The 27,623-nt window shown below is 28.7% G+C and overlaps 1 protein-coding gene and 1 long non-coding RNA gene across 2 annotated transcripts in view; one reads left to right on the top strand and one right to left on the bottom strand.

Annotated features, from left to right (window-relative positions):
• Nucleotides 1–26,841, top strand: part of LOC118191064 (ras-related C3 botulinum toxin substrate 1) — a 74,833-nt gene extending 47,992 nt beyond the window's left edge. The window contains exons 2-5 of the mRNA XM_035361859.2: nucleotides 5,760–5,831; nucleotides 7,120–7,237; nucleotides 10,724–10,786; nucleotides 21,481–26,841. Of these exons, the coding sequence (XP_035217750.1) occupies nucleotides 5,760–5,831; nucleotides 7,120–7,237; nucleotides 10,724–10,786; nucleotides 21,481–21,771 (544 nt within the window). The 3' untranslated portion in view covers nucleotides 21,772–26,841. The remainder of the gene's footprint in view (nucleotides 1–5,759; nucleotides 5,832–7,119; nucleotides 7,238–10,723; nucleotides 10,787–21,480) is intronic.
• The window catches only part of LOC118191065 (uncharacterized), an 82,809-nt gene continuing 62,464 nt past the window's right edge, over nucleotides 7,279–27,623 (bottom strand). Inside the window, exons 3-4 of the long non-coding RNA XR_004758517.2 lie at nucleotides 18,527–18,649; nucleotides 7,279–8,183 (exon numbers count right to left, since the gene is read on the bottom strand). This is a non-coding gene — a long non-coding RNA (uncharacterized LOC118191065). The remainder of the gene's footprint in view (nucleotides 8,184–18,526; nucleotides 18,650–27,623) is intronic.

Genomic DNA, 27,623 nt, shown 5'->3' with positions numbered 1-27,623 from the left:
TATTTTTTAATTAACTGCTGAAAAATTCAGCTCATTTTAAATCCATTTCTTTATATTTCCGCAGGTATGTGCAGCAAAATCCAACTTCTAATTTAATTCTTTGCTGTCTTTCAAAGTCTTCAATAAATTTTATTTACAGAATTATTTTGTAATAGCTTGATTTCTTCTTCAATATTCCCTCATATATACTTCCTTACACTTTTATTTTTAAAACAAGCAGGAATGAAAGATCTGAAATGATTCTATCGCTGAATGAAGCAGACCGTTATTCTGATGAATGAAATAAAAAAAAATTAATTTTTAAAGAACACTGTAAACCTGTTTATTACCATCTCATGATATTGAATCATATCAAATGTAGTTCTATTTCTTATTTCTGACGGTAAAAATAACGTAACTGTCTTGACATTTGGCATCACATGATCTATCTAATATGAGATTTCAGATTTTAGGATATTTTTTTTTTTTTTTTTTTTAATTCTAATGTGGACACTACATGACTTCCTTGTACAATTTATAAACATTTTTTGCTGCACTTCATCAAATTGCATTAGAGATATATTTCTCATTCAGTCAATTCAGTTTTCACTTCGCAGCAAGGCAAAAATACATTAAAAACTCAAAACACCATCATTAAAAATTGTAGAATACAGAAAAACATAAAACATCAAATGCAACTAAAAACAGTGTATTTATGTATTATTATTCCCCCCCCCCCAATTAAAATGAGAAGTTCAACAGCGAAACAAGCGTCCAACGGGCAAAAAGACAAAATTATTGATGCACCAGCGGACATAGTTCACTATGCTACAAAGAGTTTCAAGTGTGAACAAATAGCCGCCACATAATGTGGCGGCTATTTGTTCACCTAGCACCTTTTTTAAATTCTTGATAATTTTACAGTCTTTGAATGCAGATTAACTAAAAGCATAAAAACTTTAACCAAAACATAAGAACAACATAATTCAATCACTTTTATAGCAAAAAATCCACAATTTACCTACATATAATGATTTAAAAAAAAAAAAAAAAACGCTCATTGAACTGAGCAAGAGGGTGGGTATTGTTGCTAGGCTATATAAACATATGCATATGCATGATGCAGTAGATTGAAATAAAAAAAATCTGATGTGTACACCTCATGAATTCCTTTTACGGAATATTACATTATACACAATTTTCCTGCATTTCATTTAATATATTGAATTAACAGTTAACAAATTTTGAATTAAATCTACTTAATCAATAGCGCATAAACAGCAATAGAATAAATGCGCTCTTTAACGTTCACTATATTTATTTACCATAGTGACACTTCGGCAAGGTTCACTTAACAGCATTACATCTCGTTCATTTATGACTCAGAGTGCACAAAAATTATATCATCTGAAGAATTACCACATGTTCTATTCAAATACTATAATAAATCTAAAATGATGTATAAAAGAAATTAAACAAATAAAAAGGAAACAATTTTTCACAGACGACTCAGCGCTGCTTACCTAATGCGTACTCAAGTGCATTCGCTACTAATTAATTCAGTTCTCTCTTCGTGGCAAAGCAAAAATATGTAAAAATTCAAAATACTTTCATTAAAAGTTGAAAGATGTAGAAAGATATAAAACACTAAGTATACATAAACAATTTTAAAAAACTATTTTTACATTTAGAATTATGGTTTCTATGCAAAACAAGCTAATAACATAAATGATAATTCCAGAATGAATTAAGCATAAATTAATTTGCAATAATAAAAGAAGACATTACTTTGTTATTGTGAAGCTTAGTTTCTCTAGATTGGCAACAAATCCACTATTCTGATAAGTTTTAAATGTAAATGAATATGGCTGCCATGCTAAACAAAAATTAGCTGCACTTAAAACCTTTTAAATTGTTGATAATTTCATAATTATTGCATGCAGGTTAAGTAAAGGCATAAAAACCTTAACCGGAAGATAAGAACAGCATAATTCAATCATTTTTAAAGCAAAAAATGTATAATTTACAAACATATAAGAATAAAGAAACTGGACTCACTGAGCTGAGTAACATATATATATATGCATATATTATATATAGTAGTTATATATATGCATATATTTATGTACTTTTGGCGCCACTGATTGCAACCAAAATGGGAGGTGCACATCTACAAGTTATAGCAGTCCTATATACAAAATTTCAGCGTTCTGAGGCTACTCGTTTTTTAGTTATGCGAGATACGTACGTACGTATGTACAGACGCCACGAAAAAATCTCTTCAGAATTAATTTTAAAATAGTTTTATAATTTGTTTGGAGGGAAAGGAGTCCTTTATTCTGTTCTTACGTACAGGTGTCACGCAAAAAGATCATTAAATTGCATTCGATAGCAGTCAAAATGGATATTTTTGTTGAAATATGATACCCGAAATTTTTCGAGATTATAATACTTCCTTTTACTTTGTACAAGGAAGTAAAATGCGAGGTTCACAACTAGATATTATAGCAGTCCCATATACAGGGCAGTGTTCTATGACTAATCGTTCTTGAGTTAGGCGAGATACATACATACAAACATTGGTACATATAGATGCCGTTAAAAAAAATAATTAAAATGGATTGCTGAGCCGTCAAAATGAATATTTTTAGTGAAATATGATACCTGAAATTTTTTATCATTACAATACTTCCTTTACTTTATAGAAGGAAGTAAGAAAAAGCTTTTACCTAATATAATTTTCTTTCTTCTATTCTTTTTTTGAGAAATAAATATAATTACATTTTCCCTAAAGTTTATGAGCCAAGTTAATTTAAGTGTAATTAATTAAGCCATTTACCAGCTCATTTTTCTGGGACTACCTTGTATCCACAAAAAAAAAAAAAAAAAAAAGTAAAATGTGATACAAAAATGCCTTACATAGGTAAAAAGAATCAAACTGAAATGGTTTTTGTGCCATATTAAAAATTGGCAAGCATGGAAGTTAAGGTTTTATCTGTCTTTTCTTTTTTTTAAATTATGTATTTGATTTTTATCCAGTATCTGGCTGTTCTGCATATTTGATATATGAATGTAATGTTTTTTTTGGGGGGGGGGATTATCGTTACTGTTGTTACAATTATTATTACTAATGAATTGCAGTGATTGTATTAAAAAGCCCAACATTAACAATTTTCCCTTTCCTTTACACAAAGTTTCCAAAGTAAAGATATAATATTGTGTTCATAACTATTAATCATAATTATTTAATTTTGCTTCAAAAAACTGTGCTGCCATGTTGAAAAGCTTTTTTTTTTTTTTTTTTTTTTTTTTTTTTTTTTTTTATCATACCTTTGTTTCTCTTTTCATCCTATCATTTTTCAGATTTCACAAACTGATTACTCTTATTCTTTCATACATTAACTGGAACTAAAAAAGAAATTCCTAAGTATGAAATTTTTAGTTAACAGACTATTAAATATTTCACAGTTTGTTTGTTTAAATAAAAATATATAACAAACGATAATTTTGATTGCTTTTTAATGTAAAGTTTTTAAATGTACTAATATTTTGTTTGATCACGTTTTGATGATTTTTGAGCACTATGATCCTTTGACAGACCTTTTTCAGCTCACCCAGAGAATCCTGAAATCATGACTGTATTTTGAAATTTCAAATTGATCATTATTTTTTTAATTTCAAAGAAACTAATGGGCAGATGAAAGTTTAATTTTTGCTAATGTAGTTGAAAAGAAAATCATAAATTGTTTTTGGAACTATAACTTCTCATAAATTTAATACATTTGATGCCTATGATATTAATTTAAATTTTTTTCAGCGTGTAAACTGTTTTTGAGTTAATTGTTACTTAAAGCAATGAAGCTAAGAAAGATATTTTCATGTTATTCATTTGTTTTAATGCTAAAAAAGTCATTTGTGAATGTATTATTTTGTAAAACATAAATCATTTGTGAATTTTATGTTTTCCAAAGTATTAATGATGTTACCTGAATTATCCTACAATGTTTTTACTTTTTAAAGTATTTTCATTGAAATAATACTATCGCAGTTGCATATTTAGAAGAATAGAATATTTCTGAAATAAGCAATTAAAACTCCATTTCAAACCATAAAATTCCAGTAATGTTTATTTACTTTTATGCTTGTATTTTGCCATAACACTTTAATTAAGTAGAGAATTTTCTTGGAAATTTTCTTTGTATGTTAACCTCTCCTTTGATTCAAAAATTTAACTATAAATGATAATGCACTTTTCCTTAATGAACTAAAGTTTTTTAAAAGCAGAATTATATAAATTTTGTTACAATTATATTATTTCGGAAGATTTGTAAAGTGAAAGGAAAATTGATTGAAAAAATTACAATTACAGTTTTTAAACTGTAATTAACGTAGTTTTTGGACGTAGTTTTTGGAGTGTAAAACAGGATGTGTTTCTGACCTCTGCTTACTCATTGCATTAGTTCCTGCCAACTCTGATAATTTTTAATTATTCGTCTTTGCAATATCGTGCTGCCGACATTTGAATTTGTTATCATGATATAGTTACTGAATGAGCTTAAATTAAAATTAAGTTATATAGACTTTTACCACTATTCTACATTTTTAGTTTGAATTTGACTTTTCTTGTTTAATTACATCACTACAAACTGTAACTGGTTTTCTTAGCATAAGAACATGCCCTTTATGTTCTAAGGTGTTTTTAAATAAAGATTTATTTAAACCTTTATCTGACTTCGTAGTTACTTTCAGACATAGCAATAATTTTTTTCACATCTGTCTGGGGTTTTGGACTATTTAACTTTTACCAGATCAAGTAAACCCTCATAGGTACATTGTGGAGAGGTTGAGAAGTTAGGAGATAAAGCATATGGAAACTAGTAAGAACATTGGTTTGTATATTGAGAAGAATTTCTGATTGTTAGAAAAAATGCTTAAAGAGAAAGAAATTGATATAAATTAGCCAAAATGTCTGGGAAGGCTTCAAATTAAAAAGATGCATAAATATTTTGTTGTGTGTTGTTATAAAACACCAATATTTTGTGGATTTTAATGTGTAATTATCCTAATATTGTTTAAGAATCTTATGTTAATGTCATAAATTACTGTATTTTAAACTGTGGAATGTTATTAGATTGTTATTTTAATTGTTCTTTTTTAACAAACATTTTTAAAAATGCATGAAATTTTATAGTGGCCATGTAAATTTATAACTAAAAGTATCTAACTACCTAATTTAATTATTTGTAACTAACTTCTCAGCCTTAAAATTATCTCTGCATATTAAAGTGATTTATTGCCTTTCATTTATCCTTACCATGATTATAAGAAACAGCACAAAAATGAGCAAAATAATCTGAAACTTATTCTTTGAGTCTAGAGAGACTTAAAATAATAAAAAGCAACTTGTCACATCTGGTGCTTTAGTGGCTTATTGGTATACTGTGCAAAAAAGGGGGGGGGACAGTTCTATATCTCCCGTTCTACTGGGCCGATTAACGAAATTCATATTGCATTTTTCATGTCTCGAAAGCGTGACTTAGGATATATATTAGATCTATATATAGCACTGTTCTAACATAGGTATTTTGACACAAAATCTGACTTTTTCTGAAATAACTTACCAATTTTCGATGTAAAATCTGAACTATCTGATTCTGAAATCAAATCTGATTTATATATATTTTAAATATTTTTGTATAATGTGGGAAGTTTTTTCTTTTGTTCATTTATTTATTAGTAGTAGTATTGCTCTGTTAAACATATTTTGACTCTATTTTTAGGGCCGTTGGTAAAACTTGTCTACTGATTAGTTATACCACAAATGCTTTTCCTGGGGAGTATATACCGACAGTGTAAGCATTTAAGTTTTGATGTATAACCTTTTCTATTATATGTAATATATATATATATATATATATATATATATGTAATCTTTTATTTGAAGTGTTGAAATTTATTTTTCTGTAGATTATTATAGAATTGCCAAGATTTTGCTTTTTTTTTTTTTTTTTTCCTTTTAGTGTAGTATTTGTGTAAAAGAATAATATCATGTTTGGGCATAAAATAAATCTGTTGGAGATGTGTTTGTTGTGACTTTTGAAATTTATATTAATTAAAAACCGAACTGTAATATGGCCATTAGTTATTAAAGCCCATTTTAGCTTTTACATTTTAATGAAATACTTAAACTTATTCTAATCAATAATTGTGCAATTTTAAAACATGTTTTGTATTTCCTATCAGCCATGAGATTTGACTATGATTGAATGATGAATGTTGTCAGCAGTCCCACCAAAGTTGTGCCAATTGTTTCATTAGAATTCTGAGTCGTACTTCTATTTACAACTCCTACAATAAAACTTTGTCTCTGCATGATCCACCAAATAGCCACTTGGAAATATCCCACCCTTCTGGTTTTGCTCTCTGTAAAAAAACTTTCATCAATTTCTACTATTTTGTGAGACCTTTCGATTTTCCCATACTTTCTGTTTAGAACGCCACGAATGCAAACTTCTAGCAAGTGATTGTTCAAATCTATTACTTTTTATCAGCCATATCCAACTGTTCTTTTCCCTATTCAACAGACGTGAATGAATGGGAGTGCAGTCACAGATGTGATTCTACAGCCCTCGAACTCATTTGTTTCAAAATATACAGCTGTTACAATTTATTTAAATCATTATTCTTAAAAACAAAAGTAATTAATATATCATGGTTACATCAACAAAAGTGCAGTTATATGTGTTTTGTGATATTGTCTTATCCATAACTTGCCTTAAATCGCACCTTGATGGCATTTTCACAGTTGATGGGTATGAAAATCACAAAATAAGTTGTCATAAATCACAAAATAAGTTCACAAATAAGTCAATCACAAAATAAGTTCATATAAATAATATTTATGTGATGATATTGAGGAAATATTCTATTAATTGTAAGCTGAAAAATTGCAGTGCAGTTTTAATAAATTTGTAATGAGTAATGTAGAAAAATTTTCCATTTTATTCATGTTCACGATATTTTTATTGCTGTAGTAATCTGTAATCATGTATTTAGCAATTAAGAATTGAGATTATATATATTTTTTCTTAATGTAATACAGTTTATACATTTTTGTTGAAATTTTGAATAAATTTCCAGATTTGATAATTACTCAGCAAATGTTATGGTAGATGGAAAACCAATAAATCTTGGTCTATGGGATACAGCTGGGCAAGAAGATTATGACAGATTACGACCATTGTCTTATCCTCAAACGGTATTTTAATCCATTTGTATTTATATGTATGCATGTTTAATTTCTAGTATTCCTCTGCTTGTGCATTCACAACGAAGGGGGAAATTATAATGCTTTTCTACTTAAGTAATTTTTTTTAATATTAAAATGTAACTTTAAAAATTTTTTCTGTCAATCTATTTGTAAAATATATTTTTTCAGTAATGTATTCCATTTATTGACAGATTTTTAGTATATTTTAATATATTGCTTTAACTGGTCTTCCAACTGACCCCTTACTGTATTAAACATCAAATACAGAGATAAAGAAATGACACAAGAAAATAACAAAAATTAAATATGAGAGTAAAATGAAGATATATAAACAGGAGGCAGGAATAGGCATTTATAGACATTTACAGGGGTCCTGCTTTGCTGAACACGACTGCATAGACAATCTTGAAGGATGAATAGAATTACATATTAACTATAATGTCTGATTCATTGGAAGCTAGTTTTGACATTATCGCTCTCATAATCTTGAGGAGACCTTGTTAGAGGCCATCGTCACTAATTGTGAAAGTGAGACGGAAGTTGGACTTTTCTGTCTTGGACTGTGTATGGACAGGAAATTACATAATGACTTGTTAACTCCCCACTTGTCCCACAGAGCACCTGATATCTTTTCTGTGAAATGTTTTCATATACTGAAGGAATTTCCCATGATGTTAAGTACTTGAACTAAGATGTGGTTCCTGAACAATTTAGATGTTGAAACTTAGGAAAAAATACAACCGTAGAACATCCCGCTGTATCATCTTTTCATCTATCTTGCCAGATAGCTAGATTCCTGTAGGACCTGATGTTTGATCAAGAGTTCGGAGACGGGAACCTCCAAGTTGACTTGTATGAGTGGCCCTTTTCGCATCCATATCTTCCCTTTCATTGCCGGTCTCTCCTGTATGAGCTCTGAATCTGTCATGAAAACCTGTATTTAAAGAGCCTTTATTAGCTGAATATGTATATTTACCTATTTTATTCTCTTATCTTCATAAACTTACATTCATTAAGATGGCATTTATATTATTAATAGAAGTGAGAAAGCAAAATATCTTAAATTATAAGCTAATATATATAATAAGTAACAAAAAATCTCATGACTGGATAAAGCCGGTCATGGTGCTCAAAGGGTCAATTTTGCTAGGAGCTCTGGCCACCAGTGGTTAAATGCCAAGGATGTAAGCCTTACATCCTTGGCATATTATACATGTGTGGAGGTTATTTAGTCTGCTGTTCTAAGCTTCATTAACTGGACTATTAACTGTACCCAGGGGTAAACTTGAGTAAAACTGGTTTTTCTTCCTGCAACCTTGCAACATATGCAGGGATTACTGATATTAATTTATTGATTAAAATCAAAACACCATACCGTATTCATCTTTGTTGACTAAAAGATCCATTAAAGCCACCAACAAATTTCTTTATTAATAAAACAATTTTTACAACAAAAACTTATATTAAAAGATTATATTTTATATAATCTTTTAATTAATTAAATAGCTTGACCCTTACTTAGGATAACATCGAATGAAACTTTTACTCGTATTCTAACATAAGTTGTAACTTAACAATAAATGTTTTTGTCATAAATAAGATTATTTGTACAATATAAAATACAGTCTCAAATAAATTTTATAAAAAACAGAGACTATATAACAGAAATGAATTACTTATTCAAAAATTATATTTATCATATTTTGACAAATATTAAAGCAAATATATAACAATAAAGTCAATAAGAGTTCAAAGTCCAAGATTGTTTATCATTTCTTTTTAAATCATCATCTTCTTTTATGGGTTATTACTCATAATCTATTCTTCTTATTAAAAGATCCACTTGTCTTTTAAAAATAGGAACAGTTTTTATTTAAGCTCTAATGCTTAGTTTCTAAAGCCAATTTATATTTATTATTCTCTTGTATGCAATTAATGCATTCCCAATAATTGCGGCCTTTTTTTTTTTTTTTTTTTTTTTTTAACATTTTGCACATATCAGATTCTTTATACATTTATTTTGAAAGTGACCAAACTCTTGACATTTAAAATGTGTTATGACACTTAAATACTCTTTTATTGAAATTCTATACCATTTCAAATTAATTTTACTGTCATTCATTATTGGACCAAATTTATCTGGTTGAATATTTGTGACCCAGTGAACTTTATAGTTAGCTTTAATTGGAAACAAAAGTTCAGTTCTTCCATTTTCGAATATTTGGTTTTGTTTCTTAATTGCTTTCACCTTTATTCAATTCTGCATCTATATTATGCAATATAATTTTAGGCTGTTTCTTTTTAAGAGCTTTTACTTGAATTTCATCTCTCAATAGAGAGTTTATTTTTATTTCTTCTTCCAATATAACAATATCATCTTTTTTCAAACACTGTACAGTCAAGCCTCCATTATTCACTGTCCTAACATTTTTTTATACCAATATTCAATTGACTGGGTATATAGCTTCAAACACTTTTGTTTTTGTTTCTGAAAATACTGCCTTTTTATTAGATTATAATAAAACAATGTGTTTTTCTCTTTTCTTGATTTTGTCCTTTTGCAGAGGTAATTTCTTATCATTTGTTTTTTTCTCTTTAACAATTTCAGCAAAAGTTTTCTCATTTTGTGGTTTCATCCATAACATCTAATTTTCCCTTTAGATTTTCAATTTTCTAATGCTTGAAAAATCAGATAATTAAATAACACTTCTTGTGTATTAAATACTTTTTTTGTTATTGTGACTTTACTTTCATCTTTCAAGCAAATCTCTAGTTTGCTTATGATTGTACAAGCTTCTTCTGTTAATTCATTCTGCACAACAGTCTCTGTCTGAATATTTTGGTCCATTGTTATTCAATTCAACCGGATTACTCGAGTGGAAAATAAGAAGTTTGGATTTAAAGCAGGTGGAGCCCTCGGACCACAACAAGGTACCAAACTCTCGGCAAGTTTTACAATTAACTTTTATCAAACAATCAAGTATATAAAATACATTTCAGTAATAAACGCTTTTCCAATTAATTTTTTATCAGCCAATAACTTCCCCTGAGCGGTAAACTTAAGTAAGACTTTTGAGATGCAAAACTTTAATCATAGCATTTAATTTGACCTGTGAGAACATATTATTAATTTCCTGGAAGTTTAAACTTTTGCAGAAATAGTCTTGTTTGAAATTATTTTGGTCTAATTTAGAAGCAAATTGTGAGAGTCATGTAAGCATATTTCTTAGATGAAACTGTTGATTTAGAATACTAAAAAACACTTAGATCACTGAGATTTATTCTTAGAAAATTAGACTATTCTAAGCTAGATGTATGAGATCAGCTTGCCCATGCAAAGAAAGTGGTAGTTTTATAGATGTTTGATGACAATGTATCTTGATTAAGATAATTGATTTTTAAATGCAAGTTATGTACTTTTGTATGTAAAATGTTTATTAGTTAAACCTTGCTTTACATTATTTCTCCTTTTAGGATGTGTTTCTTATTTGCTTTTCATTAGTTAATCCAGCTTCATTTGAAAATGTTAGAGCAAAGGTAATATTTCATTTAAATTTGATTTTCTTTTCTAATTACTTTTAAAAAATGATTCTGTATTTTTTTTTATATAATATAATATAAAATTATACTATTTTATAAATTAACTGTTGTGTTATTCCAATTAATGCTTTTAAAAGAAGAATATTAATTTAGTTTTGTACATTGCATTTTAAGTGAAATTGTTCATATTCTGAGAAAATTTTTAGCGATTAGAAACAAAAAGGTGTGATATTTATGTAACTGTGCATTTTACATGAGAGTTTCTTCAAATTAAAAACTCTAAATCTCTATTTACTTTTTTAAGGAATTATATTAAAAAATTAAGTATTTAAATGTGCATATGGCCCTCGGTATAGTATTGTTCACTGTTTTTGTGTTATTTGCTTAATGCTGTAGTTTTTTGTTGTTGTTTGTTTATTTGTTTGTAGGATTCATATACTTGAATGTATCTGCTGTATTAAATTCATCTGATAGTGGTATCTGTAGCCTTTCAAATATGCATAAATTATTTCTTATATATAATTGAACTTTCATTTATGTGATTCAGCACACTAAGTTCAGTGGATAGTTTTTATTTCCCCTTCCATACAATTAGGTTTATATTTATTCATATGAATTTGAGAAAATTAATAGTGGATTTAATGCTCTTTGGTGTTTAATGATATATTTCCTGTAATGCTAAGAATAATGCAAGTAAAATTAGCATAACTTGCACTGACACTATCATTTTTTTCCACAAGAGTTGCATCATTTTTTTTCACGAGAGCTGCATAAGTACCTATGTATTTGTCAAAGTACTTTTGATTTTATTATATGTAAGATGAAAATAATATTTTAATTTAAAATTAGACAAAAATGGTGGTTCTGGGGTTTGGGATCTATTTTATAAAATATGTGCATTCTGAGAGATTTAAGTTATAAGTCATTTCATTTCAAAGAGAAAAAATATATAGATAAAAGTTACCAATCCCATCAGAGAAACAAAAGATATTTATTTACATGCATTGATATGGTACCAGTTTTGTAACTGCAGTCATGCTTAAACTGTGCTGGAGCACAGTCCCGGTACTTTTCATTTTTTGAGAATAAATCGCAATTCTAGCTAGTGTGCACCAGGACCTAAATAAGATGAGCTTTTTTTTTTTTTTTTATGGAATCTCAGTTTTAGCATAAAAAAAATTTTGACCGTCTAGCATTGTTGCTTTACAAGTAAAACTTAGAAGTTGATACTGACTTCTGAATGATACACACTTGTTTCTTGGCGAACCCTGGGAGGGGCAGAGAGGAATTGAGATGCTTAAAAAAATAAAACCTTCCATTTCCATTAGATCATTTTAGTTATCCTTGATTTACCGCAGGATGACTGGGAATCTTTGTTTCTTAAAATGTTCTTTATTTCATATCAAATGACAACAGGCCTAACATAATGAAATACTAAGATAAATGTATGTAACTGCTTTTGCTTTTCCAGTGGTGTGTTGGAGACAGCAGCGAATCTAGACATTTTGCTACCCAGTGCAATTTTTGCAGGTCCTAAATTCTGCTGTCCAGTGTGTGTTCTAAATTCTAAAAATCTTGCTATCCCTAAATTTTGTTGCTCAGTACTATATATTTAAGGTTCAAATCCAACCAGGATACGCCAACGGCTGAGTGCTGAATTCGCTGAACATTAATAGTTCAACCCAGGCTAACTGCATGGCATTTTCTTGTTTTTCCTCATGTGTAATTTGTAAGCCAGTTTCCTTTAGAACATCCTCCATGAATGCATAACTTCCCTTAGGCAAATAGGACTCAAGTGCTTTACCAAAATCAAGCTTAACCTACCCTAAATTCATCCAAAATCCACGAGACTCTTTCTCCAGTACTTCTTAGTTTTTGAGTGAAATTGTAATTTTTAAACTTCTGGGTTTTTGAGTGAAATTGTAATTTTTAAACTTCTTGGTTTTTGAGTGAAATTATAATTTTCGTCCAAACTTCAAATAAGATGAGAAAAGATATTTTATTATTTTGTATATTTGTCATTTTTTTATTTCTTTATATTTAATTTTAGTTTTTTTCTGATGGCCTTTCTTATTTTAGAAACTAAGCTCAGTCTGTAATGCAAATATTAAGCGTCCAAGGTATGCTTTCAACAAATGTTTGCAAAATACTATCAGAAATTTGCTCTAATGCCATGCCAGTTCATGCTATAGATTGAATTTCTTTTATTTGCGTACCTAAACTTACCATGTGGGTGTAAAATTGAAAATAGAGTTCTAAGTGGACTTATCAAAACACAATGCATTGATTAATTTGAAGCTGAAGAGGTTTTGTTTTTGCCAAATTTTTAGTAGCAGATCTTATTGCCATAATAATAATTGTCATAAAGTTAACAGGCGTAATTGTAAAGGATATTCTTCATGGTTGTAGCCATTATATTAAGCAAGCAGCCCCATATGAAAATAATGCCTCCTCCAAATTTGTAAGAATCATAACCACTAGTATATATTATTTTTTATGTTTAATTAATTTAATGAGCTGTCATCAGCCAATTTGATCAATGTTGAACCTTGTCTTAGCGAGTAGGCTTGCATATATCAGTTATTGATTAGGCTCTGTCACCATAGCTTAGCTACTTGCAAGATCATCCAAGCTGGACAAGCATTAGTGAAATAATAAAAGGGAATATAATATTGTTCCAGATTGGGTTTCGATATGGGGCTAACATTCAAAACCTGTTTGCAAAACCAGAGGTTGTAACAGAAGAAAAAGAAACTTTCTTCTAGAGCAGTAGATCTCAACCTTTTTTGTCCTATGCACCCTTTTCATCTGAAGGGAGACTGACTTTTTAGAAGCCCTAAGAGCACTTAAAAGATATTGATGCTCCCATATACGTTCATGCCAGTTTTTTTTTTTTTTTTTTTTTTTTTTTCATTCCTCATGTCTCTTGGTTTCAGTTTAATTGCACCATGCATTACATGATAAAATTGCCAATGGGAACATTTTTGGTCTCACCCCTTTCCTTGATGACCTAAGCACATCCATATATTGCACAATGGTTAACACGTCTACTACGAGATATCTCGTAGGTTGTTTACTTTCCCAGGGCAGTGAGCTATCTCATCGCCTCATCACCTTGTATAGCTACAAGGGAAGTAATAGTATAACAGTGTAAATATGAGTAGATGGCATCAAGAAAGAGAAGAAAAATCAAATTTGGTTTAAATGAACAGAGAGTACAATTATACAAAATTTATTCCAAAAGAAAAAATTTATACAAGTTTATTCAAGCAGAATAACATTTTTATGATTTGTGATAATTTTTAAAACAATCTTCCATGCAAAATGCTGGCTTTTCTTTGCAGATTGAACAGAAGTAACATGTTTTGTGATGGTTTTTAGCTTTATTACAAACTCAGTACAGCTTTGTTGGATGCAGTTTTTTTCAGTAGTAAATACTCTGTAAATAATAAAACTGTGGTGATCCCCCCTTTTTTAAAACTGGTAAGTGAAAATTCACTTACCTTCTAAAGGGCTGCCCTGAACTGCCTTGCTTTCCTTTCAGTATCCATGTGTATGCTGAAATTCTATTAGCAGTGGAACACTACTATAAATTTTTTAAAGAAATTTTATTAACATGTGAAAGGTATTTACAAGTTACAATCAATACAAACATTGTGTTTCTAATATATATGGAGACGGTCTATCATTTCAACTTATGTTAGAAGCGTCACCTGTTCAACTAACCATTTTTTGTCTCTTCCGCCAGAGGGCGTTTGTGGAAGCTAAGTTATTAGAACACAAACGTGACAGCCATCATATAGTCTTTCTTAGAGATGTGTAATATGACAGCATTTGATCTGATTGATCAATGCCAGACATTTCTAAATTGTAGTCCCGAATTATATTCAGTTTCATCGAAAGTTTTCCCTCGACACCTTTACCATTTCAACAACATGCGTATTTCAAATAGTAAGGCCATCTCGTTTGCCTTTCCATTTACATACAGTAATGGGACTAGCCCAAAAATTCTCCTTTACTCAGTTTTCAATTCACCACAACTCTGGGATTTCCCTTTCTGTTATTTCATAGAGTTCCACACACATAAGTTTTTCGTATAGTTAATAATTTCGTAAGAGCAACAAAATTATAAAAATTATCCATCCATACTATATATCGCTTATCGAGATAGTCTTCAAATAAGCGTAAGACAAATGTAACAAATTTTGCTTTGACCTAAATTATTGTCAGATTCCTCACATTTTCTGCTGTAAACTTTTATTTTTATAACAACACCATCAGATTCACAGCTCATTCAGCTTCACACCATATTTGTGCTTTTTATTTTTTTTGTGTGTGTGTACTGGCTGAAATTCAGTCTTCCATGCCACAACATCATCGATTCGTCTATACAAATACTTTTAATTGGCATATAGTTTTAGTGCATAATATTATTGAAATGATTTAGTATAGGTCGCGTTTCGTGTAAACTGTTGGGAAATGGTATTGAGTTATCGGCAAAGTGAAAACAAGGCAATAACAATTGGAATCTATTTTGAATCGTATGTGATCAACAAAACGTTACACTATACATTTTGTTTCTATTTCAGTAATGTTCTATTTGAAGGAAAAGAGCCTATATGTAATAGAAGTCCAAAAAAAATTTCTTTTCTGCAGCACTAATTTCTTTTCACTGTGACAACGTCATAGATCTTTTTATTTATGTTTTGAAATTTCTTATGCAGCATATAAATTTGTTTGTACAACCAGTAATGCAAGAAATTCATGAGAAAAAAGTAAGTCTACCATCGTTAGGACTGTAAGATTTGTCGAATCCAACTTCAAACTAATATTTTCTTGGAAAATAAATAGTTTGGAATTTGGCGATTTTCTGTCCAGAAATTGTAATTTGCATTTGTTGTGGTTTCTTGGGAAGCATCATGTTTGTCTTCAGGTTCAAGAATCATCTCATCTTCAGGTTCGGAGATCACTTCATCATCACTGTTCTCACTTGAATTCTCAGAAGGTACATAATCGGTACTAGTGCCATCCTCGCTGACAATCTCGTCAAGTTTGGGATCGCTTAGATTATTAGCAACTTTTTGTAGTACTCAGTTTCTTTTTCAGGAAGTGGTCTTTTCTTATTCATATTGGGGTATATGTAATTTGATTATAAAATAACACACACAAGAAAAGCACAAATGTGATGCACTCATTATAACTCTATTATTAGTAATGAATTTATACATAGTTTTACTCTGCTCTAGCAAAGCAACAGTTTGAAGTGTTTCTGCTCATGAATTATCTCAAAATTAACTTTGGCAAAATAATTTCTACTATATATGCCAACTACAAGATCACACACAATTAGCTTTTTAGACTGGAATCATGAAAAGTTCCAGTCAATGTGTCAATTTCAGTCAATGTGTTAATCCAACTTTGCTTTCACTGTTTCTAGACAATACTCCTATTATTCCTCCATCCTTTCCAAAACTTGAAAGATACATATACATTTATTTAAATTTAGCTTATTTTTTATGTGTTTTATAAATTAAACAAGAAAAAGGTACAGAAAATTTTGATAGATACCAAAACTTGAATAAAAGTAGTTTTTACTTCTTTGTACGTAGTAAAGGAAGTATTGTAATCTTGAAAAATTCCAAGTTTCATATTTCAACAAAAATATCCATTTTGACCACTATCAAATGCAATTTAACAATGTTTTTGCATGACATCTGTACGCAAGGACAGAAGAAAGGACTCTTTTACACCAAACGAGTCATAAAACTGTTTTAAAATGCATTCAGAAGAGATTTTTTCATGCCATCTGTACATACATACGTATCTCGCATAACTCAAAAATGAGTAGCCTCATAATGTATCATTTTGTATATAGGACTGCTATAACATGTAGTTGTGCAGCTCGCTTTTTGGTTGCAATTGGCTGCACCAAAAGTATATAAATATATATATGTTGGTAAATTGTAAATTTTTTTGCCAAAAAATGCTAGTTATATTATTATTATCTTCTGGTTAAGGTTTTTATGCCTTTAGATAATCTGCATGCAATAATTGATATGATTAAGTCCTGTATGGATGACACATGTATACGTAGACCTTCCAATAGTATATATATGTACTTACGTAGAAAGCTACTGTTAACTGTTGTAATTTTCCTTGCATTTTATTGTCCTTTGTTTCTTTGGGGACGTTTGCCTGTACACTATTCTTCCAAGAATATATTTCATCCAAAACTGTTGATCTGGGTATGTTTAAATAGGCTGCAGTCTTCTGATAAGCAAACCGTTGATGTTACAACCCACAATTATAATTTTTTGCCACTCATTTCATTCTTCATCCTTAGTAAAATTTAACAGAAACCTGGTTGTTTTAAAATGCTATGCACATCTATAAGATATATTTTGGCTGAAGAAATGTAATGTGATTTTTGCTTGTATGCATATTCTGCATGTAGAGCTTTTCTCTAATTAAGTGACTGTGTAAAGTTTGATTTTGCTGATTTTTATGGCTCTACATATTGTTTGTATTATGTTTGAAATTTTATAGGAATTTACATTTATATAAATGGAGATTAATAATTCAGGGTTCACATACTTAAAAGTTCCTAGTTTTTTTTATTTTATTTTTATTTATTTATTTATTTTTTTTTTATTTTTATATATATATATAATTTTTGTTCCTTAAAAGTTATTGGTTTCGGCCAGAAGAGAAAGAGGCCTCTCTCTCTCTTTTTTTTTTTTTTTTTTTAATGACTGCCATATTTTGGTGAATTAACATTTTGGAGGAATATTTTTTTGGCAGTACATTGACAAATATGTATTTGATGAGTTAACATTTGAATTATTTTCTACTTCTTAAATGTAAATGGTGGATACTTGAGTTTTAGGCATGTGGCCCTTCCTCAGCTGAAACATAAACATTTTGAAATAATATCTTTTTCCAGATGAAATGTTCATAAAAATATTGCATCGAAAACAGCTTTGCTCTTTTTTTGGGATATGAGTTTGTTCATGATGTGGCACTAAATTTGCTGACTTATCAACATTTTAGCAATTCCAAATTCATTTAAAAAATATTTTGGCAATCAGTTTGTATACAAAATTATTTATTTGCAAAATTTTGACGATTTTTCTTACAAATATTAATAACATTGATAAATGTCATGAAAATAGTAATTTATTAAAATTACATTTAAGAAATAACATTGAAATATAAAAAAGTTTTAATTTCTTCCTCCATATTTTAAAGTGGCATTCCTTTCCAGTTTGGAATATTTTGATTCTGAAGAGTAAACAAATAAGAGATAATAAAAGTTACAAAACACAGTTTCCAAAACACTTCTTGGAAAAAACAAAAGTGCTACTGTAATAATTTAAAAATTAATTTAATTTTTCTTTTATATTTTTTCATTGTCAGAGTTTTTCTCCATTGAATTGTTTCATAATATTTAAATATGTATCAGTTTTCTCTGAAAGTTCACTAAACACTTCTCTCTCTCTTTTTTTTTTTTTTTTTTTTTTTTTTTTTTTTTTTTTTTTTCAAAAAGGTTTTTCTCTATTTGCAGAGTTGGGTAGGGATAATTTTTCTTTTGGATTTTAAACCTTTCACCTCGGAATGTCTAAAGGCAAGATTTATATATCTACTGTTTCCAATAAAATGTAACAAAATGAAAAGTGTCTTCATGGTATTAACACGTAATAGGCATATTTTATAGAAAATTTATGATGAATTTCTTACCTTTTGGAGAATTTTCAGAAGAGTAAAAACAAAATTATTTGAATTTTTTCCTTTTGATCCCAGAAGTGTCTCGTTTAACATGTTTATTTCTCTTCATTTCCTTATCTTTCCGCTAGACAAGCACTAAAGCAATCAAAGAAAGCAAGGAAATTGAAAACCAACAATTTATTATAAGATTCATCATATATGTTTTAATGCACAATATATAAATTGTGTTGCTCGGTACTTCCCTAAATTCTAAAAATTCTGTCACACTGGCTTTGGCACCGGCCTTGACCTTATATTATTTCATATTTATTCTCAATACTCATAGCATTAAAAAAATAAAATGAACAGTTTCTTCTATACATTCTAAATATAAGCATTTCTTTAGAATAACATAAGTTTTTAATGAAATCTGAAATTTCTAAAATAAAGAGGAAGTTCATTAAAAAAGAAGTTGATTTTATAAAGAGAAAGAAAATTATTCTTCAAAGGTACATTGTTGAAACATTAACAAATTAGGAGATGAAGCAGAGACTAGTGGAAACACTGATTTGTTATTGAAACAAATAAACTTAGAAAAGAGGCTAAAGAGAAGGCAACTGATGTAATTTAGTTAAAATAGCCGGAAAACTTTCAAATTAAAAAGATGCATGAACATTTTGTTGTTTGTTGCCACAAACATAAATATTTTGTAGCTTTAATGTATACTAATATTTTAGAATCAGTATCATAAATTAGAACTACTGTAAAATGTTCTTAGTACTTTCTTAATTAGCAGTGAAAAAATTATAATTGTAATCATGTAAATCTATCATGAATAAGGGTATCTAATTACATAATTTAATTATTGTAACTATCTGCTCACCCTTAGAAGTTATCTGTGCATGTTTAGAAGAGTTATCTCCTTTTCTTAATCCTTATTGCAGATGCAAGATACAATAAAAAAATTTTAAAATTAATACTTAATATAAAACAACCTATCATCTGCGGTGCTTCAGTGGCTTATTAGAATTTTATATTAAATACAGTATATTAACTGGGTTACAACTCCAGCAAATCTACTCATAGCTATGACTAACTGGGTTAGACAAAGTGTAGCTAACTTTAAATACTTATCAACGATACAAATGTTAGACAGTCACACCTGTTCTGGTCAGCAGCTGTCTTTTCTAAGCAGTTACGGTGGCAACAGCCAAGCTTCTATTACGAGTCATGCATATTATTATTTTACTTCAAAATTTAACTTATGCTGCTTGACATAACATTTGGATATACCTGTGGACTGAGTGAATATGTGATGAAATAAAGCATAAAAGAAAGAATCAATATAAAGCTAGTTGTTAGTAAAATTTAAATAAAAAGCCACTAATCATCTTCATTGTAAGTGTAAAATATAGATGTTTCAAGAAATTTTATAATTTAATGCTAATTATTTGAAAAAATTAATGCAGTTAATTTTATTCTTGAATTTTTTATAGCTATGTTAAATACTAGATTATGTTTAATAATAATGCATCCTACTTACAGATTTATTATATTCTTATAAATTGCAAAAGCATAGAAAAGAAATGAAGTTCGGGTGTGGATGATTCCTTTAATTTATTCAGTTTCTATTTGCTTGATACGCCTTAATTTTTTTTCATTTATGGTCCTTAAAAGTACTTAATTTCACACATGCAGAAGTTTGTACAAACCCTGTTATTTACTTCTATATTTGGTTATTTTTCCCCTATCATCAGTCTTAGTTTGAAGTAACTGCACTAGCAGATAATTTTTATTATGGAATTTTAACATAGTATTTTTATAAAAGAGAAGTTGTGATATATGAACAGTTTTGTATATGTGAACTAACACATGATTGTAGATGCTATGGTGAAAGATATCCTGCCTTAAAACAAAGTTATAGTGTGTACACCAGTTTTTAGCAGAATATTTATGCATCATTAATAGTTTTTACTCCTAGATGATTGCATCTGGCATTAATTTTTTCCCTGTTTGATTTTTCATATTATATTTTTATTAGCTTCTTTTCCTTTATAAAAAGTTGAAAGGGCATGTTTCTGAAATATAAATAAAAGCTAGTCTTTTATTTCCAAGGAGCTGTGGTATAGACCTCTTATTTAGGCCAAGTTTTTCTCATATGCCTTTATTTCCCCCCCCCCTCCTCTTTGTTGTGGTTGCTATTGTTTGGGGGGTATTTTCTTATTCTTGCCTTTTGTAAGAAGATATTTTATTTTTACTACAATAGTCAGACAATAACAAAAGTGCAATAAATAGATAATGAATCTTCATTAACTTTACATCAGAATCTAGTAATAACACAACTTTAAAATGATTAATAACTACAATAGATGAGACATATACTTATAAAGGCTTAGTTGCCTTAGAAAATATCTTTCAACACCTTTTTATGGAGTTTTAGCATTAAATTCTGCTGTTATATCATTCAAATTAACTTTTGCATTTTATGCCACAAAGTACATGGTATAATTGATTAAATACATTTAAGTTCTTAATAGTTTTATTTTGCAAAAATCTTATAACTTTTTGTTGTGAAATATTTGATAATATTTATACTTATATTAATAAATAAAGTATTTAAGTGAAAAAAAAGAAAATATTAACATTTCAAAACCATGTGCATGATTCAAAACCATGTGTATCATACATATGTGTATGATTTCCTGTAAATTATGCTTAGTGACAAAATTCTGCTGTCTTTTAGATTGAAATTATTTGTGGCAGCGTTCACCTCTTAGTTACATAAATGAAACTCTTTTCTTATTTATGAAAAGTTAATCTATTTAAAAGCAGTTTGTAATACGTAGAGTTCTATTTAATGAAACTTTTATGAAGTTAAAAGATTTTGGTATTTTGGTAAATTATATTTTCATATTATTACTCTAAAGCCCTCTATTGCATCTAAAATAGTTTTTCTCATAATTTTTGTATTTTACTTACTTTTATAGTGGTATCCAGAAGTTAGTCATCATTGCCCAAATACACCAATAATTCTTGTGGGGACCAAACTGGATTTACGAGAAGATAAAGAAACCATTGAAAAACTGAAAGAGAGGAAACTTGCACCCATAACCTATCCTCAAGGACTGGCAATGGCCAAAGAAATTGGTGCCGTCAAATATCTTGAATGTTCAGCCCTTACTCAGAAAGGTTTAAAAAATGTGTTTGATGAGGCAATCCGTGCCGTTCTTTGTCCACAGCCCAAACCTAAAAAGAGGAAGCACTGCAGACTCCTGTAACTGTGGAAATGCCATTCCGTCGTTTCCTGCCCACAAATTGAGGCTGTGCAGTGCAACACCAATGGCTACGAAACAGATGCTGCCAATATTAAGTTGTTAAGGCTTATTTAACTATATTTTTGCAATCATTATGTAAATGAAAAATCAGATTTGTTAACTTTTATGTAAATTACATATATTTTGTGTAGAGACTAATTGCACGCTTCAATATAATACATTGGTGGTTGTGTGTAATAGTTTGTTTTATCAATGAATACAGTATTTGAGCAACATAACACCTTCAAAAAGTAGCATGTTGCAGTTAATTGTTTGGTGCTCCTAACAACCTGATAATTCCTGGATAATATTTGTTAATTATGTCTCTTCTAGCTGTATTTTCATAAACCCATGATAGTTGCTTATAATTTAATAAAATGTGTTCAGTTCACATTTATATGTAAATTTACAATGTGATTTCATCTATTTGTGTTTAAGATGCAAGTGAAATTTCTAAAGTGGTATAATTTCATAGCTGAAAGATGGTAATTTCTCATAATTCATTCTGTTTAAGTGCTTTAGAATTGTATTGTAGATCTGCATTCTTTCTTACTATTTAAAAATTTTGCTAGTCTTAGCAATGTTTCGTATTGTCTTTGTCTGCAAAGATTTAAAAGTGCCATTGTCACAGTTCTGTTTTGCTGACTGTTATTAATGAATTTATAAATTTTCTATGCTACATTTCTTTATTTTTGGATTTTATGCTTGTTTGTTATTTCATTTCAAAAGCATATTTGCATTTAGTGATTTCTTTATTATGTTAGGTGTTAAAATGTTTTTCTGAAATATGGGTGTTGCTTTAAATTTCAAATATTTTTTGTTCCAGCAAATAAGCTTTGGATTTTGAATTTAGCCTTATATTTTGTAATACTTTTAAAAATAAATGACTAAATATTTTGATTACTTCCTAAACTGTCATGGTAGCAATTGATTATAGTTAGTGTTACTATTTTTTTTTTAATTTTCACTCAAAAATTTAATATAAACCATAATTTCAAAAGTATAAGCTTATTGCGATGCATATAAATATTTGTTGTCCAATTTAATGGGGAATTTTTGGGGAGGAGTAAAATTGGAGGGGAAGAAGTAAAGATGTATCATTATGTGATATTATTGCAATGCATATAAATATTTGTTGTCCAATTTAATGGGGAATTTTTGGGGAGGAGTAAAATTGGAGGGGAAGAAGTAAAGATGTATCATTATGTGATATTTTATGTAATAGCATATTTTTTATTAATTTTCAAAAATGTATTTAAAATTGATTTTATATTCAGTCCATTTCTGTGTGACCACTTTTTTCTTAAAGCGCAGCATTTGAACAGAAAATGCAATGAAATTTATTTAAGACATTTTTCAAGACTTAAGGTATTCTCTGATGGTTTAAAATGATTTAATATGATATTGAGCATTACTTTATTAAATAGTAGTTTTAAGTGAGAAAATTTCATCATCAGAATTTCTGCTGCTGCATTAGTTATTTATTATGACAAAGTAAAATTAGTACTTCTTAGGAATTGTTTATATGGTAACCTAAAGGGTTGCTGCATATTCTTTAAGAAGTACTGACAAAATATATTTTGTATATTTCATTTTATCATGTCTTCTGCAAAATATATATATATATATATATAAATTTTAAAATGATTCTATGTTTTATATTACTGTATAATTTAATTGCTATGTTTATATATAATTGAACTTAAAAAAATTAATATAGATTATCTTTTTCATGTGTGTAAATAAAGTGATGTATGTATGAATTTCATTTTATATTTCCCCTTTTTTGTGTACAAAAAGGAAAGATACATAGTAATGTATTTTATACATTATTAAAGTTAACAAATGAGATCATTCTACAATGAAATCATTCTAAGATAACCATACTTGGTTCTCTATGATTTTGCTCTTCTGTGAAGATGATCACCTTCAGAGAGGTGATATTCAATGACATTGTTTATGTATGTTCTAGAAATTGTGGTCATTTTTAAATGCAGTCTCATGAAGTCATGAAGACAAGCAGACATAGTTCCACATAATTTTGGTCCGTGAAGGTGGTAACATTCTTTATATATAAATATGTTTAAAAAATACTGATCATTTTGAAAGCTGGTTATTGATAAGATATGGTTCTCATAAGAGGTTTCATTGTACATGCAAATCATAAAATTAAGGAGTATATGTATAGTGAAATATATTTTAATTTTGAAATTTTTAAAGAGTCATGTTAGTTCAAATTTGTTAATAAAGCATAATGATTTCTATATGATTTTTAGTTGCATCTTTTTTTTTTTTTTTTTTTTTTTTCCATTATTGTTTAATGAAAAACTACTGTAATAATGGTACAATTAAAAATTCTCTAGGAGGAGAGTTTATTAATCTGGACTACTATAATTTTAAATAGGGGCTTTTTAAAAATATTTTTAATATTCTTTAATTATTAATGAAGTTTTAAAATTAGGAATACTTGTATCATGGTGATAAGATTAGATGTTTTGATTATACTTAGATTTGATTTGTTGTACTTTCATTAAGGGGGGGAGGATATTTCATTTGAGTGCATTTAAATGTTTTAACTTTAGCAACCTTTGTAAAACAAATATCTCCTCCACTTTTCTTCATTTGTTGTTTGTTAGCAATTAAATGTTATGTATATTTACCTCTGGAATATGTATATATATACACACATATATATAGAAGTAATATTTTTGAAGGGAAAAAAGTGTAGTTGCACTCTTTGTTTTAAATTATATTTTTTTAATTAATGTTAAAATAGTGTGTGCTTGCCATATTTTTTCTCATACCAGTAAGAATAGAGAGTAGAATCTACATGACAGTATTTCTTCTGTGACATCATGGATCACACTTGTCTGTAATAAAGATATCACTAAATATTCATTTTTCTGTGTAGACCATTGGTGAGGCAGCATTTTGTAAAATAACTTGAGAAAATGTGGCTCTTGAAAAATTTTTACATTGTCCATGTTTTCTCTAAACTTACGAAAATATACAGATATAATGTATAACAGGCACAGTTCAAAACTGCTAGTGTAAAAAGAAGAACTTTTTTTATGGTGGTTTTGAAAGAGCGTGAATTTTAGCTATAGTTCAGTTCTCCTTGTCAACGTCCAGATTTTATTCACATTGTAGGCATCTTTGCCTTACAAAATTACTGTGAATACAACTTTTTCTGTATTATCTAAAAGTTTGTATGTTCCCAGTCTTTGCAATAATGCTATTCTGAAAATGTAACATGGGTAAACAACAAACATAACCTAAAATTTCTTCATTTTAAAGTTTTTTGTTTGTTTTAATATTAAAATGAAGTATTTGTAGGTATTTAAATATTCAGTTATAGTTTTGAAGCTACTTTTGTGGCTTTTTAATTATATGAACATTAGCTCTCACTTTTAAATGTGTAATTATTTGTGAAAGAAATTAATTGCACATAAACTATCGTTGAGTAATATTTTTGAATTAATGTTAAAAAATTGGCTTTAAACAGGTTGGGTGAAATATAAAATTTGTTCTGTAATGTTTTTTCATCACTGATTCCACATAGGAATGCAAAGGAACTAAATGAATAAGATGAATGAGAGTATTATAAAATGGTTTCTTATATACATATTTAAGTGTTTTGGAGTTTGTAAGCATAATTATTCATTAACTTCAAATTAGTACTTGTTTTTTATTATTTTTATCATTAAAATTTCTGATATTCAATGAATTGAAACTATTTCTATGAACAAGTAATTTGTGAATTTATTGTTTAAGAACTGAATAAATTAAGAATAAATGTTTAAGTCCTTGATATTGTTTGATATGTGCTTTGTTAATAAACTGATGTATTTACATTACTTGATTATCATAAAAATGTACATAAAATCTATTAAATGATAAAAATTTTCTTAATTGAAAGCTAACTCCCATTTTCATATGAAACATTTTAAAGAATTGGATGCATCCAATATGCAATCTTAGATTTGCATTTTCATAATCAATAAGATTGATACCTAGGGAAGATGACAAATAATGTTCTTTTCGGTCAATCTATTAATCTGCTTTTCAAGTTTAATTTTATAAAAAAGTATGGAAGAAGCGGTATTCATGGTAATTATTTACATTGACTTCGTACTTGAAAACTACTGCATACAAATTAACCTTTGGTGATTGTTATTGTAATTATTTACTAAATAACTAATAGAAATTCTGTACATTTCTTACTGCTGATGGCTGTGCCATGAATAATTTCTTGCTTTGTATATAAAGAAAGCTGAGAGCTTGGAAAATGCTGATGCTCAAGTATAAGTTTTTAACTGTAATAATAATAACAACATGGTAGCTTGCTGTCTTCCCCCCATCTTGATGAAGAGAAACATTTCTTTCTTGCTTTGGCTCATATTTCAGAACTTTTGTTTTATGTGCTGAAAATATTGTAAAAGTATTTAATTGGCTATTGTGAACAGTAAAAAAGAGAAACTGATAATATTTTGCTATGAAAATTTATAAACTAGAAATTTGCGTTCATAGAGATAAGTGTTTATCAAAATTTTTTGATGTCAGTTTATGCAAATTTTTTTATTGACTAGAGGTATGTTAAAATATTGCACATGTTCTTTTTGTGTGCCTGTTCAAGAGTGGTAATTTATTGTATGATGTTATTTGGAAATGTTTTGCAAATTATTTTCTGAAGCTGCTGTTCAAAAATAATATATTTGACTGCAGAGGTATTTACATGAATGGCATTTAAAACTGATTTTTGTAAATGCCTTTAAACTCCTCTTTGTAATGGAGCCGAAGCATGTGAAAAAGTGTTATCCCATTTTGATGTTTAGCTGCCAGTCATGCACAACATAATGATTCTATAGCTACTGGTATGGAACTGCTGTTTGGCAGAACAACTGGAATTTGCTAGACTGTATGTTGTCTTCTGTTATCGTTTAAATTTTATGTGCTCAGTTTATATGTAATTATGAGAATTTGAATCATAGTTGTATTTGTTAAAGATGGAAATAAATTGCCTTATCTTTTCCACTTATGTTCTTTCTTATGCTAACAAAATATTCATATATCTTGTTTGAGTAGACATTTGTTTATTATTTTCCAGCATGATGTTTCGAACCAAAATAACATTGATTGTTTATATTTGATAATTAAACTAAGCAAAATTATAAATACGGTCAAAAGTCTTTAATCCGGACTCGTCGGGACTTCGGCGATTCCGGATTATCGATTTTTCCAGATTATAGATCATCAGTTTAAATCTGGTAAGATGGCATGCAGAAATTATACAATTAAAAATATGAAATCATAATTTATGAAATAAAAAGCAATTGTGATCTACAGGGTATCAAAATTTACAAAAAAAAAAAAAAGCTTAATATTTATTTGTTTACTTTATTAAACATTTCTTTCAACGCGCGCATGCGTAAAGCATACATTACGCGTAGTCGAAATTAGAAAATTGCAACCAGAAAACTATTTTTTGCATATTCATGATATTTATAATGACGAGGAAATTGATTTAGATCATATCGAAGTACATCAAGATGAAACACTACATTTAGTAAGGAATTATAGCTGAATAAAATAAAAACATCTACTCTGAAGATGAGGATAGTGCTGACAAATCAACTTCCAGTTCATTGCACGTCGCAACGTTTCCACCCTCCCGCAGAGCAGCGGGAAATTGATAAACAGATTTCGCAATGGTTAGAGAAACAAATCACCTCTCTGTCACTTTCTTTATGCCTTTATCCGTTTTTTGCAGCAATTCCACTTTTTGTTTAATGAGCATCGAAACATGCTTTCGCTTT

Source organism: Stegodyphus dumicola, chromosome 6 (assembly GCF_044657685.1).
Source record: "Stegodyphus dumicola isolate Sdum_Otavi_A_Nest chromosome 6, ASM4465768v1".
NCBI classification, from domain to species: Eukaryota; Metazoa; Arthropoda; class Arachnida; order Araneae; family Eresidae; genus Stegodyphus; species Stegodyphus dumicola.
The sequence above is the reverse complement of the archived record's forward strand: the minus strand, read 5'-3'. Positions and strand labels throughout refer to the sequence as shown.